This window comes from Tiliqua scincoides, chromosome 2 (genome assembly GCF_035046505.1).
Source record: "Tiliqua scincoides isolate rTilSci1 chromosome 2, rTilSci1.hap2, whole genome shotgun sequence".
Taxonomy (NCBI): domain Eukaryota; kingdom Metazoa; phylum Chordata; class Lepidosauria; order Squamata; family Scincidae; genus Tiliqua; species Tiliqua scincoides.
Window position 1 is genome coordinate 21356389 of NC_089822.1, and position 19033 is coordinate 21375421.

General features: G+C 44.7%; 2 protein-coding genes across 3 annotated transcripts; both read right to left on the reverse strand.

Moving 5' to 3' along the window:
- Nucleotides 1–2571: 2571 nt before the first annotated feature.
- On the reverse strand, nt 2572–11446 carry LOC136642087 (molybdopterin synthase catalytic subunit-like). The gene is made up of 4 exons (XM_066618298.1): nt 11326–11446; nt 9650–9803; nt 6343–6466; nt 2572–5220 (listed from the first exon to the last, which is right to left on the reverse strand). Exons 1-4 carry the CDS (start codon nt 11444–11446, stop codon nt 5152–5154), a joined length of 468 nt encoding a protein of 155 aa, XP_066474395.1. The 3' UTR covers nt 2572–5151.
- A 1824-nt stretch (nt 11447–13270) lies between these two features.
- MOCS2 (molybdenum cofactor synthesis 2) lies at nt 13271–19033 on the reverse strand. 2 transcript variants are annotated; one of them, XM_066618299.1, is made up of 4 exons: nt 18908–19033; nt 16104–16175; nt 15892–16013; nt 13271–13397 (listed from the first exon to the last, which is right to left on the reverse strand). In XM_066618299.1, the coding sequence occupies exons 1-4, from the start codon at nt 18917–18919 to the stop codon at nt 13271–13273; spliced, it is 333 nt and encodes a 110-aa protein (XP_066474396.1). In that variant the 5' UTR covers nt 18920–19033. The 2 variants fall into 2 exon arrangements, with proteins under 2 accessions (XP_066474396.1, XP_066474397.1); XM_066618300.1 differs by lacking the exon at nt 16104–16175.

Consider the following 19033-nt stretch of genomic DNA (forward strand, 5'->3'; position numbering starts at 1 on the left):
TTAATGTATGTAGCAATTAATTTGATTAGGGGCACAGTAAGGGCACAGGATTGCATAATTCTTCCTGCTCCATAGCACCTTTCCTTTCACATGCAAAGGGCCTTCAGTTAACACAAACATGAGGACTTTCCAAACCCATCATTTGAACCTATAATTCTCCACCTTTCATTAATGACCAAGTTAACACTACAATTGCACTGACCCTAGTGCTGCTGTTGAGATACTAACAGCCCAATCCTATCCACACTTTTCTGGGAGTAAACCCCATTGAATCTAATGGAATTTACTTCTGAGTAGACATGCATAGGATTGGGCTGTAAGGCCTCTGGGGCAAAGTGCTGCACTGGGCCCACCTGATTCTCACCATCCACTCCTTGCTGGTACCTTGGGTGCTTCCACTACTATCGGCACTGAAGGCTCAGGGTTCAGCCTGGCCAGCAGGGTCTGCTGAGGAACATGGGACTTTGTCTGGCACCCAACCCAGCTGACTACTGATTTGCCCTCAAAATAAATAATGTCAAACTAGTTAGCTACATACTCATTATACAGTACTTATTTTTTCCTTTTAAATTATCAGCCTTGAGAATTTGGACTTTAAAATTTGAGCAAGGGTAGCAAATCCGTTTTAAAAATAAGATTTATGTGAATCTTTATATTCTACAGAAAGCTACAATATGAAATGAAACCACTTGTTTCCGCAACCAAAGACAGAAATGCAGAGGTGTACATTTCTAATAGATGCATGTTGCCTAAGCTACAAGACAATAGCTTGTCTATTCAACATATTCTGCTTTGACAACACTGGGGTTTGTGAGATACTTTTCAAGGATTTTTTGTGTTATTAAATTTGCCCAGGGAAACTATCTCATGGCTGCTTGGACAAGTATCTCTAAAGCTGCCGTTGGCATAATCTGAACTTTGCACTTCAGTTTCATATTGATCACTGGTATGATCAGTGTGAAACACAGGGTAGGCAGAAAGGCATTTTCATACAAAGATCTGAAAGTTTCTGTAACTTCACGTAAATACAGTAGTTAGTGAAGGACAGAATTAATAATTCCCAAATAACACTTTTCTTCATTTGCCACAATCATAGAACCTCACTGAAGACCTGCCTTTGAAGTGTCTGGTTACTTCACACTAAATAAGGGAAATTAAAACTGCAATCCTACTCACTTACCTGGGAGTAAGCCTGATTGAACTCAGTGGAGATTACATCTGTGTAGACATACAGAAGATTGCACTGACCATTGTCTTCTCTGTACCTTCAGATCAAGAAGCCCCATTCTGTGCATGACAGTTTTCTAAGCAGGGTGATATGCATCTTTTTCTCAGGGGAAACAAACCCATTCAGATTATGTTGGATGCACACAGATATGAATGGAAGATGGACAAGGAATGTCATAGTTTGACTTCAACCCAGTGTGTTTTCTGAATATTTTCACTGCATCTGTTTCCATCATCATCACTTTTCCCTTAAAAAGTGGAAGCTCTTCTGGCCAGGAACTTGTTCTCATGCTGTGTAAAATGCCATGAGGAATGATGGCACTAAATAACAATCTTCCTTTTTTGTAGGAAATAATTCATCAGGTGAAGTGAGTGTTGCCATCACTGTATGCATATTTTGCACTTTGTTTCTGAATGGCAGAACTGATGTAGCGAAGTGGGGTATGTTAAATAAAGACTGATTTGCTTAAGTAAATGTGATGGCCTTTTCTGACAATTGCTAAAACTTCCATTTTTCCACAACTATTAAGTATGGGACAACCCTGTCTTTGACTTATCGTCCATGTTTTGACAGAGTATCTTTACAGGAAAAAGCAGACAACTGCAGATAAAAATGCAATACCACTAACATTTTTTTTTTTTTACTTTCTCAAGTTTATCAGTGTTGACACAACAGGAAAACATACTACTCATTTTAATTATGAAAATGAACTCAGTCATTTACAATGGTAATGAAAAAGCAGCTTCCCCCTTCTTTTCAAACTAAAAAGCTTGTATCCCTCCCCCAAAGCTTTGTTTCACAGTAGTCACTCCTCTGCCACCTACTGGCTAATACCCAATGCATACTTGTGGAGCAGATCCAAATACCCTTTTCAAACACACATAAATTTCCTTCTTTGCATGAAAATTCACCCGTGTCCATTTCCATGCTGAAGTTGCCCTCCAAATTCAATTTTGAACAATTTTGATACTTCAATTTTTGAAGTATCTCTGGCATTTGCTTCTTGCAAGACTTGTACTCCAAGTATTGCTTTCCTTCCCATATTTGTTTCCATATCCAGAAACTTCCAAGAGTTTTTTTTACTTTGTATTGGCAACCTTCAGTCTCGAAAGACTATGGTAACGCGCTCTGAAAGGTGGTTCTGGCACAGCGTCTAGTGTGGCTGAAAAGGCCAATCCGGGAGTGACAATCCCTTCCACACCGGGAGCAAGTGCAGTCTGTCCCTGGTCTGTCTCCCTGGCTATGGGCCTTCCTTCTTTGCCTCTTAGCCTCAGACTTAACAATTCCTTAACATTGCCAATGTATATTAATTTTTCTTGTTTTATCAAAATCAACAGCCTCTCTTTCAAAAAAAAAATCCAGTTTTGTTTTTACAGCAACATCATCCTTTTAGCAATGCAAATTTATACATGATTTCAGACAGTCTTATATTTGAAACCAAAAGTACTGAGTATAAAAATATCTTTGGACACTCCCAAAAGGCACTAAAGCATTTTTGTGGCGAGATTGCAACTGGCAAGCTAAGTTACTCCTTAGATGTCCCAGTCTGAGAATTTCACTCAAAACAAGCTGAGCCTGTAAGGTGCCTGAAGGCTTGCATGATCACAGCTCTAGGACATCCTGGTTGGGCACAGTGGTGATGAAGAAGCTGGCACATTCTTCCACCTTGCTGTGACCAGTTATTTCTGTTCAGTCCAATTCAGGGTTATAGTTGCTTCCATGTTCCGCTGGGCCTAAGGAGCCCCCATTCAGTGCAGTGCAAAGCCAACCCCATCCCCCTCAAAATACCCCAATAACATCACACGATGGAAATCATTCAGCAGTATCAGTGGTTGTTGCTGGACCAGTGCTGAAGCTAGGTGGTCCAACTGCAACCTTGATTTAGGACCATTAATATTAAACCAAGCTGCCAACCAATATACCAGAATCTTGAGCCAGTAGTATTACTAACATCTTTTTGCTCCTCAGCATTTTTTTCTATATGCTTAGGTTACAAACTAAAGGCGCAATCCTAACACCTTATGTCAGTACTTTCCAGCACCGGCATAGCGGTGCCAAAAGGACATGTCCTGCATCTTGCAGTTGGGTGTCACTCACAGGGGCCTCCTAAAAGTAAGGGAATGTTTGTTCCCTTACCTCAGAGTTGCATTGCCCTTTCAGACAGTCTTATATTTGAAACCAAAAGTACTGGGTATGCTATATATAAAATAATATCTTTGGACACTCCCAGTGCTGGAAAGCACTGACATAAGGAGTTAGGATTGCACCCTAAATTTAGGTAATCATCCTATACAAGTTTCCAGTGGCAATGCAGCCCCAAGGTAAGGGAACAAACATTCCCTTTCCTTGAAGGGACCCCCATGACTGCCCCTCCATTGCAAGATGCAGCACACAGCCTGTTTGCATAGCTGCATCAGCGCTGGAAAGTTGGATAGAATTGGGCCCTAAAACCCATCGATTTCAATGTGACTTGGTCATGGTTAACTATATTCAAGGGTAAGCAGAGTAGGTTGTAAGGCGAGAATAAAATTACTATCACTGCTTACTAATGTGAACAATTTTGTAGGACTAGTAAACATCCTTGTACCTTATCCCCTAGAAGAATAAAATCAGAATATATTATTCACCTATCCAAAGAGTCTACTCTTTCAAGTGACTAGCATCAAAAATATTTACTAATGTATTTTCAGTTATAAAGAAGTTTGACTATTTAAAAAATGATTGTCCTCCCTAAGCCTCCATTTGCTGAAAGCAAACACACACATTTAAAATAGAAGGGACTAATGCAGTGTTATTTTTTTAAAAGCTGTGCAGATATCCTAGATTGCTGAATACAGCAATACATAGGATAGCACTGGGGATAAGTTCCCTGCAAGACAAATGCAGCAAACAAGTGCCAATTGGCCCAGAATGCACTACTCCCATTGGTTAAAACAGCTGTTAATCATGCCTGGACACGAGCACTGTAAAGAATCACCACTCAAGGATATTGTGTTGTACCAAGTCAGACTATATAGTCCATCTACCCCCGACACTGGCATACCTAGGGGGGCAAATGCCCTAGGGCGCCACACCTGCAGTGGTAGTGCTGTCTTCTTCGCCAGCCATCCCCCACTGCCTTCCTTGCCCTGCCCAGAGGCCTTCAGAGGGCCGGAGAGATCACACATGGCTTCTGAAGGCCTTCTGAGGCCTCCAGAGGGACTTCAAAGCACACTTCGGGTTTTTGGACAAAAATGGAAGTGATGTTTAAGGCCTTGTTATCTGGTGTGCTCCCTGGGGCATTTGGTGGGCTGCTGTGAGATACAGGAAGCTAGACTAGATGGGCCTATGACCTGATCCAGTGGGGCTGTTCTTATGCCTTCCATAGGCCTCAGAAGGCCTTCAGAGGGCTGGAAGAGGCTGCATGCACCCTCTTCTTGCCCTAAGAAGGCCCCTGGTTGGGGGGGATTCACCTTGTTGGTGGGGGCATTCTGTGATCCAGTGACCTCAGATGCTGTTTACACTAAGTAGAGAAGGCTCTCCAGGATTTTAGAAAGGGGACTTGCTCAGCCCTACAGACAGAAGCTTCTGGTTGTTAAGCAGGTACTCCATACTTTTTCTCCCCATTTTCTTTACAGGTGTTTATAAGGACAATGATTTTCTGAAAGTACAGAGGATTTAAGCCCAGCTTCTAAAATTCAGGGTTCAAAATTTGAAGAATTCAGCTTTTGACCAAAATCAGCACTAGTTATGACTCATCAAAAGAGAGAAGGAAGAAAAGAAACCAAGCACTGTGCACCCATATAAAGTTAGCCCTAAACAGGTCTTTGTTAATGCTTCACCAACTTACTTAAAAGATTAACTGTAAATTTAATTAAAACCTAACTGTCCTTTGTGTTATTTAATTACACCTAGACAGTCCCAATGAGCATGCTGGAAAATTTTTATTTTTCTGACTTGGCCCAAAAGCACTCCTTGTTTTCTTTCCAGGAATAGTCCTCTTCATAGACCTCCTGAAAGCCAAAAGTGCCACGGATGAGAAGTTTTGCAGATATGATCTAGTCAGAACGTATACAAGAGATTTAGTCCAATACAGGAATGCAGTACGCTGTAACATCTGGATTGTCTTGCCAGGGCTACTGGTAGACTTCCAACAGCCACTGTGCCTTTTCTCCTGCCACAGATTCTCCATTACCTTCTAGGCTTGAGGACATGCAAACTGTTTTGAGCAGCCCAGTCCTATCCAAACTGCCAGTGCCATGGTACAATAACGCCAAAATGGCCACCACTGTATCCTACGGGCAGCTGGAGGTCTCCTTGGGTTAAGGGAATATTGGTTCCCTTACCCCGTGTCAGGACCAGACAACCCCTATGGGGCAGATCTGTACCAGCTCCACAGCCCAGTAGAGACTTCAGGCACAGGATGGGGGAATGAGGTTTAGCGGCAGCCTCTGCTGGCATCCCCACTCTCCTCCCAGGACTGAGCCACACCTGGACTGCCCTCCCCCCACCTTCCTCCCATCCTCCTCCTGCCTTGGAAGGCCTCCCCACCACTCAGCAGGGAATGTATCATTGGCAGGTGCCATTGGTCATCCCACCAGCACAGAGGCCCAGCATCTCAACTGGTGCTGGCTTCTCCACTGACACTGTTCATCTCCGTGAAGTGCCTTATGACACTGTTGCAATGGCTGTTGCAGCATGCATGACAGCCACACTGCCCAGGTGTAGGACTGGGCTCTGAGGAATGTTACCTAGCAAATATTTCAGCAGACTAGTACGTCAGAAGGTCAATCCAAAGGAGAAACGCTCTCAGCTCCCTACAAGCCACTGCCATTCCCGCTACTACTGAACCAGTAAGGATGGGGTGGGGGAAAGAGATGCTGGCCACCTTTTCCAAAGTTTCAGTTTGGAGAATCTGGAGAGCTTTAGAAGTTCATCAAGCTTCACAAACCCAAATGTCTTATCTAAGCCCCAACTTGGAGAGGTTCACTGGCATCTAATTAGTAGTAGCCAGTCAACCTTAACAACAACCAGGATTTCGTTCCATATGATCAGCAGTGCCTAGGAAGCATCTGAGGGATAAACAGAATCTATTGCACCTTTCTTTGGAAAGCAAGAGTTTGCAGCACCAGTACCTTTTTCCATATGGGGACTGTTGCTTTCAAAGTATTGATGCAATACTTCACAGCCTCGAGAGATTCTGCGCGGTGTGGGGAAGAGATGGCCACCATCACGCTGGCTTCACTAATGGGAACCAAACTAAAGAGAAAGTAAACACTGGCATTAGTTCTTGCTTTTATCTACATTAATTTGATTTTTAGATGACTAAATCAAGGTTATGGCTTTATTTTTTTTCTTTTTCACAGTCTTATTAAGCACAGATTAAAAAAAGATGGCTAGGACATTTTCTAGGAATCTTAAATTAGACAGAAACTGGATGTCTCTCTCAGACTCTGCAGGATTCAAGAGGAAAACAAATTAAGGAAAGACAGAGAGACTGCATGCAAAAACAACTTGCTATAACAATAATTAGATCATGAGTGGTCAACTGGCAGCCTTCCCAGTTGAAGCTAGGCAATGACATCAAAAGTCACAAGCAACTACGGCAGGGAAAATCTAGTCTGTGTAGGAGCTTAGCTATATATTTTCATCATTGTGTTTACTGTATTTATTATCTCAAGCATCTGCCATTCAAGATCTTGTTCTGTTCTTTAAATAACCATTTATTATTATAGGCTTATGTCTGAGTGGTCCAAAGGAACTGGTTGATCCAAGTCTGGCCTACTACTGTGAAGTAAACCAAAACAATGAGGTTTGAGTCCCTGGAGGTTGGGGGACCTCAGGGCTTGCAAGGGCTGGGAAGTTAGTCTGTAGGATTGACTACATAGAGGAACGCGCTCTATGTGGGGCTGCCCTTGAAGACGGTTCGGAAACTGCAACTAGTGCAGAATGCGGTGGCCTGTGTGGTTACTGGAGGTAGGCAGTTCGACCCTGTCAGTTCGCTTCTCCAGCGGCTGCATTGGCTCCCCATTCGTATCCAGGACCAATTCAAGGTGCTGGTTTTGACCTTTAAAGCCCTATACTGCTCTGGGCCAGGGTATCTTAGAGATCGCCTACTCCCATACAATCCGGCTCGTCCTCTTAGGTCATCAGAGAAGGCCTTTTTACAAGTGCCGCTGTCTAGGGAGGTACGTGGGGCGGCAGCAAGAATTAGGGCCTTCTCAGTAGTGGCACCAACGCTATGGAACTCCCTTCTATTTTTGACTTAAGAATGGCTCCCTCTCTTGAGACCTTTCAGAGAGGCCTGAAGACCCTTCTGTTTAAACAAGCCTTCTGAGTTCTCGGCCTTTTTAACATCTTTTTAACATCTTTTAATATTTTTTACAGGCCTGATTCTTTTATGATTTGCTGCTGCTCTATGCTCTTTTTACCTATCTTTTATCTGACTGCTATTTTTATGACATGTGTTAATGTTTTTTATGTGTTTTAAATTATGTTTTTTTAATCTGTTGTAAGCCACCTTGAGTCCCTTCGGGGAGAAAGGCGGGGTAAAAATAAAGTTATTATTATTATTAGGACCTCAGTTTTCCCTTGGCTGGAGGACTGGCTGTAAGAAGGGGTGATGGCACCTACCATAGAGCAGTTTGCCCTGAGGACTCACACACTCACCTGTTTGGTGCATTTGACAATCGGGTAAATATGCACAAGAACTTGTACTCAAAGTTGGGCTTTTTCTGCCTAAAAAAACTGTGCCCGGCTTTGCCACAGAGTATGAAGACCTTTGAGATAGTAGAATACACAATAACAGAGTGGGAACATGCACTTCTCACTCACTGGGAGAGTTGGGCCAGTGAAGCAGGACTGCCTATAATCACTCTGGGAGACATGCACAACTATCCTGAAGACTCTGGACAAGCTACTACGTAAGAGACCCAGACATTGCATTCTACTTACACTTTTAGAATGTAGCATCTTAATTACTCAGACAAATAAACAGGAGAAAGTAGAGTGGTGTGGGCAGCAGCTGCCACACAACTCTGAAACTCCATTTCCAAGAGATCCACTAAAGCATCCATCCAAGGATGCATGGAAAGCTTCCATCCATCCATACGAGGAAAGTCCACACAAGCAACTTTAGGTTGCAACCTAAGGTTACACTTCCTCCAGAAAGCTATACCTGGGTCCGTTTGGATGATACCTACCCCATCCAATCAGCACCATGGATTAAATTACATGCATACTTACATCCTGGCCTCACTTTCCCCTTAATTCTCTCTAAACATTGGGGGAGAAGTTCAGACAAACACCCCCTCATGCAGTTAGGGGGATCTATAAGAAAGCAGGGAAAGTGAGGGGGGTCAGGAGCTGAGCATGCACATCATTTAGCATGTGTGCTGATAGGAAGGGGGAAGAATTGCCCAAACTGTATTGTATTGGCAACCTTCAGTCTCGAAAGACTATGGTATCACGCTCTGAAAGGTGGTTCTGGCACAGCGTCTAGTGTGGCTGAAAAGGCCAATCCGGGAGTGACAATCCCTTCCACACTGGGAGCAAGTGCAGTCTGTCCCTGGTCTGTCTCCCTGGCTATGGGCCTTCCTTCTTTGCCTCTTTGCCTCAGTCTGTTGGCCAAGTGTCTCTTCAAACTGGGGAAGGCCATGCTGCACAGCCTGCCTCCAAGCAGGCCGCTCAGAAGCCAGGGTTTCCCACTTGTTGAGGTCTATCCCTAAGGCCTTCAGATCCTTCTTGCAGATGTCCTTGTATCGCAGCTGTGGTCTACCTGCAGGGCACTTTCCTTGTACGAGTTCTCCATAGAGGAGATCCTTTGGGATCCGGCCATCATCCATAAACTGATCATCTATTTATTTAACAGATGTATATTCCACTTTTCTGTGAGATAATATTCAAAACCACTAACTAAAAATAGAATATATCTTTCAGAAGCAAATGATGTTGATGCACTGCTGCGAGACCCCCTGAGGGGACGCGGTGCTAAAGCCTTCAGCCCAGCCCACTGCTACGGTCCTCGGGGGCCAGATCTGAAAGGCTTTGCTGTTCTGGCCTGCTGCTGGTCTGTAATTGAGTATGTTTTATTTAAGCTTGTTTTTGTATGTGCGGCATGCTTTAAATATTGTATCCCGCCTTAAGCCTCAGGGTTGGAGCAGCCTAGAAGCTTAAATAAAACATACGCACGCAGCATCTAACACATTAGAGATCTGTATCAATACAAAATTTAAGACCCTGGCTAAAATATGTTCTCCCCACTATGAAAGCCTACACTGATCCTACATTAGCTTCTATTGCTACCTTAGGGAATAGCTGAAGCTGTCTCCACCATTCTCACTTCACCATGAAGGAGACTCTATTGCTTAAAAACAAATCAAATCCATATTCAAATTTAACGGGTTTAACGGAGCGCAAAGCGTGCGTGCTAGTCATACATACCCCAGCCGATGCTGTATTGCTATATGCTTGACTGATGGCCATTTTAATCTAATATCCGTGCATATTTTCTTTATCTCCGCTTCTGCCATTGAAGTGTATGCTTCATATTCTAACTGTACCACTTTTCGTCCCTCAAAGTTATTCCTGGTAGTTCCTGAAATAAATGGAAGTATTTCACTGAAACTTTGACCCACAGCAAGAGACTAGCTAGGCCACTGCCTTTAGTTGTCATAATAGTCAACACGAGTGTATGCTTCCCAACAGTCAACACAGCCCCAAAGGAGGTCAGCAGATCCATGGATGGTGGGGAGACCCAGCTTGTAGGACCTGCTTTATTTAATACTAGAACCCAAGATCCACCAACAGGAGGCAGGTGCTAACAGAGGCACTGGGAGTAGATGTGCACTTGGAATGAAGGAACAGGCTGCACACATTCCAGTTGAATTTGTTTTCAATATCAGAACAGAGCTCTGTCCCGCTCATCCCCAAGTTAGAAGATGGCTTACCAAGAACTTGCCAAAAATAGTAGATTAACAGCAAGCACATCTACACCACACATCCACCCTTGTTCTTGACTTGCAGCCCAATCCCATGCATGTCTACTCAGAAATAAGTTCCTTTAGAGTCAATGAGGCTTACTCCCAGGAAAGTGTGGATAGGATTGGGCGGTCAGTGATGCTTGACTGGAAGTGTAGCAAGCATCCACCGATGTGACAGGAACCTCCTTTCTGGAACATTCCTTCACCACAGCAGGGTCATGATGGACCGGGGGCTTTCAGATGCTAAAACCTCCAGTGCAGTTAACCTGCACAAAACATATGCTCAAAACAAAAACATGTAGTCTCTGAAAGAAATGCTGTTCAGGCACATCTCTGGCAGTAGCAGTTTTAATGCATTGAAGTGAGATGTATCCATGGAAAGGACTGATCCACCTGGAGCACAGAGACTTCTGGTGGTATAAATAGATCTACAGTATCAGAGGTTTGTACTGCCACATGCCATGCTAAAGATGCAATGCAGGTATTTCCCATGCATCCATGCAATTCCTTTCCTCAGCCATCACAGATAAACCAGTATACCTTCACTGTTCTAAGCCTTGTGGCTTTAAAGTTATGCTCAAAGATACAACTGCAACAAATGCCTCTCCCTTGCTCCATGCTTACTCCACCACATAGTAGTAGTTGGCAACCTTCAGTCTCAAAAGACTATGGTATCGTGCTCTGAAAGGTGGTTCTGGAACAGCGTCTAGTGTGGCTGAAAAGGCCGATTCGGGAGTGACAATCCCTTCCACACTGGGAGCAAGTGCAGTCTGTCCCTGGTCTGTCTCCCTGGCTATGGGCCTTCCTTCTTTGCCTCTTAGCCTCAGACTGTTGGCCAAGTGTCTCTTCAAACTGGGAAAGGCCATGTTACACAGCCTGCCTCCAAGCGGGCCGCTCAGAGGCCAAGGTTTCCCACTTGTTGAGGTCCACTCCTAAGGCCTTCAGATCCCTCTTGCAGATGTCCTTGTATCGCACCACATAGACCTCTCACATTCAACATCTTTCCATCTCTCCCTATGTTTATACACCCTTGCTTTTCTGTGTGCAGTTCTATATTGGCAATTGTCTTTTCAAGCAACCAATTTACTGAGCTGCTGACTCTTACTCAGAGATTCATGCTGTGTATATCAAACCCACCCACAAACAGGGTCACAGCCCCACAGCAAGGAGAAATCACCAGGGCTGAGATTTCATCTGCCGAGAGCTTCTTGTAGTTCAGTGTAATAAAATTCTTCAGCTCATCCTCCGTTTCATTCATGATTTCTCTAGAATGAAAGAAGCAACAGAACTCTATTGTTAGAGAATAAGGTGCAAGATGCTCCCTGGGCTGCAATATGCAATAACATTTCAGGTAGAAAAATGTGCCTTATCAAAACCATATCAAAAACCATAGAGACTGCACATAGCATAATGTACTATACTATTTTAATGCACATTAACAATTATTCTTCACATATAATGTTTTGCCTCTCAAGATGGGCTTTGTTAAACCTGTACTAACTTTTCATCAATTAATATTTCAAACCCTTTTCTGAAAAGGTTCATTTATGAGTGGTTGCCCCTAGATATTGATAACAGTGATTAAAACGAAGGAATGTTGCCAAGAAATGCTCTTCGATTTGTCAAGTGGTAATCTCCTTTACTAAGCATGTTTATTTGTGAACAACAATAATTATTTGTTTTAAATTACATGGATTTTAAGACAGTTAGATGGATTTTTTAAATAGTCACAGGCTGTTGGTGGTGGTGGTGATGATGGAGACGACTAACATCAACATGCAATCAAGATCAAAGTACATGTAATCTCAATGATGGAAGCTTACGTAATGTTTCACAACATGACAAATTGCCCTGAAGGAAAACACGCTCTCTAATTAAGAAAACAGTATTGTAGGCTCACACAGGAAGCATGAAGAGAATCTGAGACCAGACTCTGATTTCAGCTGCAAATAATATTCAAAGCAGAACTGCTCTCTGTCGGAACTCCTTACAAAACAGCGTTGCAAATCTGGTGAAGGAAATGCCATATGCAGACCAGTATTGAACACATGGCCATTTGGGGGTGTGCCAGCAATCATACTGGTGACAAAGCATGGCAATCTGGCACAACCACCCTCTCAGCTCCATGCAATCAGTGAATATTATTATTATTAACAGTATTTATATACCGCTTTTCAACTGAGAAGGGCAACTTCTGAAATGGGACACAGTCATGTGCATTTGGCTCTCAACTTCCACCCACTCCTACTAAAATTCCAATTTAAGGCTTAATTTCTGAATTTTAGCTATTCTTGGTTATTCCCAACAAATACCACAGGGCTAATCTTCCTTTCATTTTCAAGTGACTTATGGAACATGTCATAACAACAACCTTATTCTTCTTCTCTCTAATTTTTATAATAGAACTACTATACAAAACATATAGACATAATACATACATACAAGGTTCTCAAAATAAATGTACACAAAGTTTATTCATAAACACTTCATTGCAGAAAACCTACAATGAGCAAACATCTAAGTTGAAGAGATGTGTGGAACCATTCCAGCACGCACATTGGTGGATGTCTATAGATCCCTTAGGGTCCTATCCTATCCAACTTTCCAGCCCAGTGCAGCCGCAATGCAGCCCCAAGGTAAGGGTACAAATGTTACCTTATCTTGAAGAGGTCTCTGTGACTGCCTCCCCACCACAGGATGCAGCACATGTCCCGCTGGCATGGCTGCACCAGCATTGGAAAATTGGATAGGATTGGACCCTTAGTCAACAATGTCAGCGGTATATACCATAGAAGCCAATGAGGCACTTTCAAGCACTTGGTCTAATTCATTAACTAATTGATTAACCAATCAATCAAATCCTTCTGAGCATACCATCTGCAGCATATGTGCGTATTATAGCAAAATAAATTTGACACTATGAAGTGTGTATGTTTTCTTGAGACACGCTACATATAATATGTATAAGTAAACTACCTGGTTTTACAGTTCACCATTATTTCTATGCCACCATATAGGTCCTTGTCAACATAACTACTATTTAGGAAATCAGCCCCACATACCAGAGAATGTATTTGCAGAGCTATCCTCCACTAATAGGTGGAATAATGGCAACTTCGTCACCCGGGTGCAGGACCAACAACTGATCCCCGAGGAGCACGTACTCCTGGCGAACAGCAAAGATGACTTGATCCCGGATAGCAGCAAGCCTAAAAGGACGCAATCAGGAGAAAAATTAAACAAAATTTTATTTTGTTTGGCCTTTCACAAGCATACTGTAATTCAGGCACCAAACAAAGTCAGTAGAAGCTGGATCAGGCATCCACGATTTAAGTAGCAGTTTAGTTCTTAAAACAAGCAGATAAAGCTTCAAGAAACCACTTGGAGGCAATAACACACTGTCTGGAGCAGTGCTTTTCAACATTCCCCCCCCCCCCCTCACAGCACACTAACCTCTATGGCCTCCTCTGTGGTCTCTGCTGGTTGTGATGTTTCTTCCGGCTTCTGGGAGGCTTTTCTGGGTTCTGTTTCTAGGGCAACTGTCTGCATAGTAATGAACTGTCTGTCCGTCTTCCTTCGCCAGTGGGAGAAGAGGGCCAGACAATTAACTACTACAGACAGTTGCCCTAGAAACAGAGCTGCAGGACCTGAACGTTTTTTAAAGATTTTCGACTTCTGCGCTCCATACTCCCACAGTGCACCCGGAGACCTTTCACAACACACCAATGTCCCATAATACACTGGTTGAAAATGACTCTAGAGCAAGGGGTAGATTGCAACCCTCAACTGTGCCCAAGATGACAGAATATTTTCAACGCAAAGAGAACCAGGCTTGTACCTATCTGCATTTGCTCTCCACCCGCCCATCCACATAGTCTAAGTGTAAGGTCATGCACATTGGGGCAAAAAATCAAAATTTACATATAGGCTGATGGGTTCTGAGCTGTCTGTGACAGATCAGGAGAGAGATCTTGGGGTGGTGGTGGACAGGTCGATGAAAGTGTCGACCCAATGTGCGGCGGCAGTGAAGAAGGCCAATTCTATGCTTGGGATCATTAGGAAGGGTATTGAGAACAAAACAGCTAGTATTATAATGCCGTTGTACAAATTGATGGTAAGGCCACACCTGGAGTATTGTGTCCAGTTCTGGTCGGCGCATCTCAAAAAGGACATAGTGGAAATGGAAAAGGTGCAAAAGAGAGCGACTAAGATGATTACCGGGCTGGGGCACCTTCCTTATGAGGAAAGGCTACGGTGTTTGGGCCTCTTCAGCCTAGAAAAGAGGCGCCTGAGGGGGAACATGATTGAGACATACAAAATTATGCAGGGGATGGACAGAGTGGATAGAGAGATGCTCTTTACACTCTTACATAACACCAGAACCAGGGGACATCCATTAAAATTGAGTGTTGGGAGAGTTTGGACAGACAAAAGAAAATATTTCTTTACTCAGCGTGTGGTTGGTCTGTGGAACTCCTTGCCACAGGATGTGGTGATGGCGACCAACCTGGACGCCTTTAAAAGGGGATTGGACAAGTTTCTGGAGGAAAAATCGATTATGGGTTACAAGCCATGATGTGTATGTGCAACATCCTGATTTTAGAAATGGGCTATGTCAGATGCAAGGGAGGGCACCAGAATGCAGGTCTCTTGTTATCTGGTGTGCTCCCTGGGGCATTTGGTGGGCTGCTGTGAGATACAGGAAGCTGGACTAGATGGGCCTACGGCCTGATTCAGCGGCGCTGTTCTTATTGTTTCTCAAACTGTGGGTCAGGATCCGCTAGGTGGGTCACAATCCAATTTCTGGGGGGACCTCATTCATTTCAATGTGTATTTTATTTTTAATATATTAGACTTGATGCTACCATGGTATGTGACTGCACTTGGGGAAATGTTACAGATCCGTACTTTTAACAGACCACTATGTATACCTGTTGGCAACCTTCAGTCTTGAAAGACTTTGGTATTGCGCTCAGAACGGTGGTTCTGGAACAGCGTCTAGTGTGGCTGAAAAGGCCAATTCAGGAGTGACAATCCCTTCCACACTGGGAGCAAGTGCAGTCTGTCCCTGGTCTGTCTACCTGGCTATGGGCCTTCCTTCTTTGCCTCAGTCTGTTGGCCAAGTGTTTCTTCAAACTGGGAAAGGCCATGCTGCACAGCCTGCCTCCAAGCGGGCCGCTCAGAGGCCAGGATTTCCCACTTGTTGAGGTCCACTCCTAAGGCCTTCAGATCCCTCTTGCAGATGTCCTTGTATCGCAGCTGTGGTTTAACAATGATAGTAAATGATACTCCTGGATAAGTGTGGGTAGGATTGCAGCCTAGGATTGTTAAAAAATTCTCTGCTTGATGTTGTAACTTCTGGTCATGACATCAGTTCTGGTGAATCTTGACAGATTCTTATTCTAAAAAGTGGGTCCCGGTGTAAAAAATGTGAGAACCACTGCTCTAATGGTCCAGGGCCCAATCCTATCCAACTTTCAGTGCTGGTGCTGTTGTGCCAGTGGGATGTGCGCTGCATCCTGTGGTGAGGGGGCAGTCACTGAAGCCTTCTTAAGGTATGGGAACATGTGGTCCCTTACCACAGGGCTGTGTTGTGGCTACACTGGAGCTGGAAAGTTGGATAGGATTGGGCCCTCAGTTGCTTAACAATACTAGAGTACAACAGAACCAAACGAACTAACTTGTGCGGATACAGGACATTACCTTGAATGTCTCCTCACAATTTCTTCCCACAGTTGCAATGATGTTATCTGCTGGGGCACAGAAATGATCTCGGTGCGGACACCGGCTAACTCAGCACTTCTTGCAAAATACAGCACTACCACCTGTTTTGTTAAAGGTCAGACCAATAATAAAATTTAACACTGCATAGCATATTCACATAACAGAACTTAAGAAGGCCAAAATCCATGCACCTTTTCTTCCTTACTGGATGTTCCAGGGCTTCCATTCCCCCATCTGCAAACTGTCATCCATTTCCTCTTGTTCTAATAATTAACAGGATGCATGAAGGGTAAACACTGACATACAGTAGTGGGGCATGAAGTGACTTCAGAGAATCTGATGCAAGAACCAAGGAGCAGTTTTTCCTCCAGAATTTTCAAATTCATGCTGGAATTTGGCAATCTGTCAATGCCCACTCCACCTTAACTCTCAAGTGTGTAGAAAATGCGCCTTTGTCTGTGGGTAGTTATGTTTCACGTACAAACAGATACATATACAAACAAGGAGTTTGCTGGTAATGTGACTGAGAGCTTACTTGTCTGCATCACTAGCCAGTAGCATCGCTAAGGGGTGCGGGCCACACCAGGTGACGCGCACTGGGGGAGTGACGTGCTAAAATTGCGGTGGTTAGGAATAACCCCATCATATTATATACCGTTGGATGCAGAATTTCAAGCTTAATGCAATGGAAAAAACCAGAGTGAAATATCTCATTTCCATCAAAAGTTATGGACAAAAAAACTGGAGAACAAAAAATGCATGGAGCCCTATGGAAAGTGAACCATATCACACGTCTCCTCACAAGTAGGCAAACTTGCCTTAGTCAGTCTCAAAGGGCAGCGTGAGAAGAATCCAGCGACATCAGAATGGTCCTGATCCAATGAATGTAGCCCCCAAAAACACCTGAGAAGGAAGTCCCTCCCTCCAAGCAGATGAATGTATTGAGTCCTACGGAAAGCAAAACTAAGCCTCATGGTTGCATTTACTCCTGAGTAAGCAAGTGTGCCTTGGCTAGTGCAAAAGATTAGGTGAAGGAGAATGCAAGGCTACCAGAATGGTCCTGATCCTATGCACCTGCAGCTAAACAAGTGCTCCAGAAGGCAGCCTCCCCCCCCCCCATTAAAAAGGATCAAAACAGAGGCTTCAGCTGATAAGTGAACCTTTCTGAGACTGGCAAAGCCAGGTGGATCCTGACAGTGATCTGGTTTAAACAGAAGTTCTTCAATTGAACTGGCCACTGGGTAGGGCTGAAAACCTTACTGATTTTGGAGGGGGGGGGGTGTTATTGCAGGCAGGCTACAGAGGAAATTCACTTGGTGGAACAGGGCTGGCTTTTGCTTATTTATTTGTTTTACTTTAATTATTTATATTGATTTGTTTTAATTTGCCTGATGATGTCACTTCTGTCATTTGCCATGACATCACTTCTGGTGGGTCTTGGACAGATTATCATTCTAAAAAGTGGGTCCCAGTGCTAAAAGTTTGAGAACTGCTGCAATAAGGTGTTAGTAAGTTGACACCCGGGGGGGGGGGGGTGTGGGACACCACTAGTGACCAAAATCACTAAAATCATAATTTGGAAGAATAATACCATCATGTTATATATCAATCAATGCGTAATTTCATGCAGAATGTGTTCTGTCTTTGTTCTCTCCGAAAGGGAGGGGGAGGTGCCTCTTGCACAGCACGTTCAGGTACCCGCAAATCTTAGTGCTTTGCACCCTCTCTAGCTATGCCACTGGTAAAGAGTGTTTTGCAGAACTGCTAGATTCTACCAAGGAGTCCTGCTCCATCTCACACAGATATACTGGGACACATCCTGTGTCCCGCCACGGCTCAGTCACTCCACCCCTGCATGCCTTGCAAGGGTAGAGTTCAAGCAGAATCCAGCAAGACAGGCTTCAGCTTGGGAACCTGAGGGTCAGGATGCAGCATAGGGGGACTTACAAAGTAACAACAGAACACACGCAGGCGTGGGGCACTCTCCGCTCCCCTAACCACAACACCATCACCCTTCACATCTCATTCTGGGGCCAAGGCTTGCAGTGTGGTGGGCACTGCTTGCACAGGGTGAGCGCTCTGCTCAGGGCCGTAGCTAGAGGGGGGCCATGATGGGCATTGCCCACCCTGAGTCAGCAGCTTGCCTGCTCTTACATTTACAGATCTTTGATGTTTCTCCATGCTTATCCTTTAATTTTGCACACCAATATATGAATGAATGAACAATCCTTTATTAGGCATAGACACCAATATATGTACCTGACATGTGCCCACCCTGAAAAAACAGTCACCTACCCACCTCTAGAATCCTGACTATGGGCCTGGTTTGGCTCATCCAAAAGTAGAGTGGCGGCTCCTTGGGCAGCGTCCATGAGAGGGGGGTAAAGGGGGTAACTTCTACCTGGGCCCAGGGTCAAACAGGGGGCCCAGGAACCAAAGGAGGGGACCCAGACATTTCCTGGCATCTTACATTTTCCAAACTCATGTGAGATGCAAACCAGAAGCACCTGCCACTCCTCAACACAGTGTCAAATCTGGGACCAAACCGACCTGCTACAGTCTGCTACAGACCTGGCTTGAGGATCTGCTGACCATGAAGGAGTGTTGAGGAGCTCAGGGACACAGCTGCGGGTCTACAGCTGCTGCAGAAGCAAGTTCTGGTGCACTCAGGACACTTTCCACTCTGGTGTGAGCCTAACTACGATAATGCCAACTTTCTGCAATAAATTTCTATTTCAGAAAAATTTTAGGGCCACTTTGGAGTGCTCATCGAGTTGCTGATGCTGCAGGGGTGGGTAGACCTGGGCTCTGCATCCCCCCATCCCCCCCACTTGGATCCCCCTCGGGACGGGGCCCCAAGAAACTTCCCCCCCCCCGCAAAACCCCTCCCCAAGGCCCTGCCCCTGCCAGAGAGCAGGTTCCAGCGGGGGGAAGGGGCAGCTCCGCAGGGGGCCACCCCAGGCCAGGCTCCCCATCCCAGGAGCGCGGCGCGTACCTCGCAGCTCATGGATGCGCCCTCCGAGGCGGGCAGCGCCCCCCGGGTGCCGACCCTGCCGCTGCGGCTGCTTGACGCCTGCGCTCGTCCGGGGAATGGCTTCTGCTGGGCCGCCTGCAAGCGGCT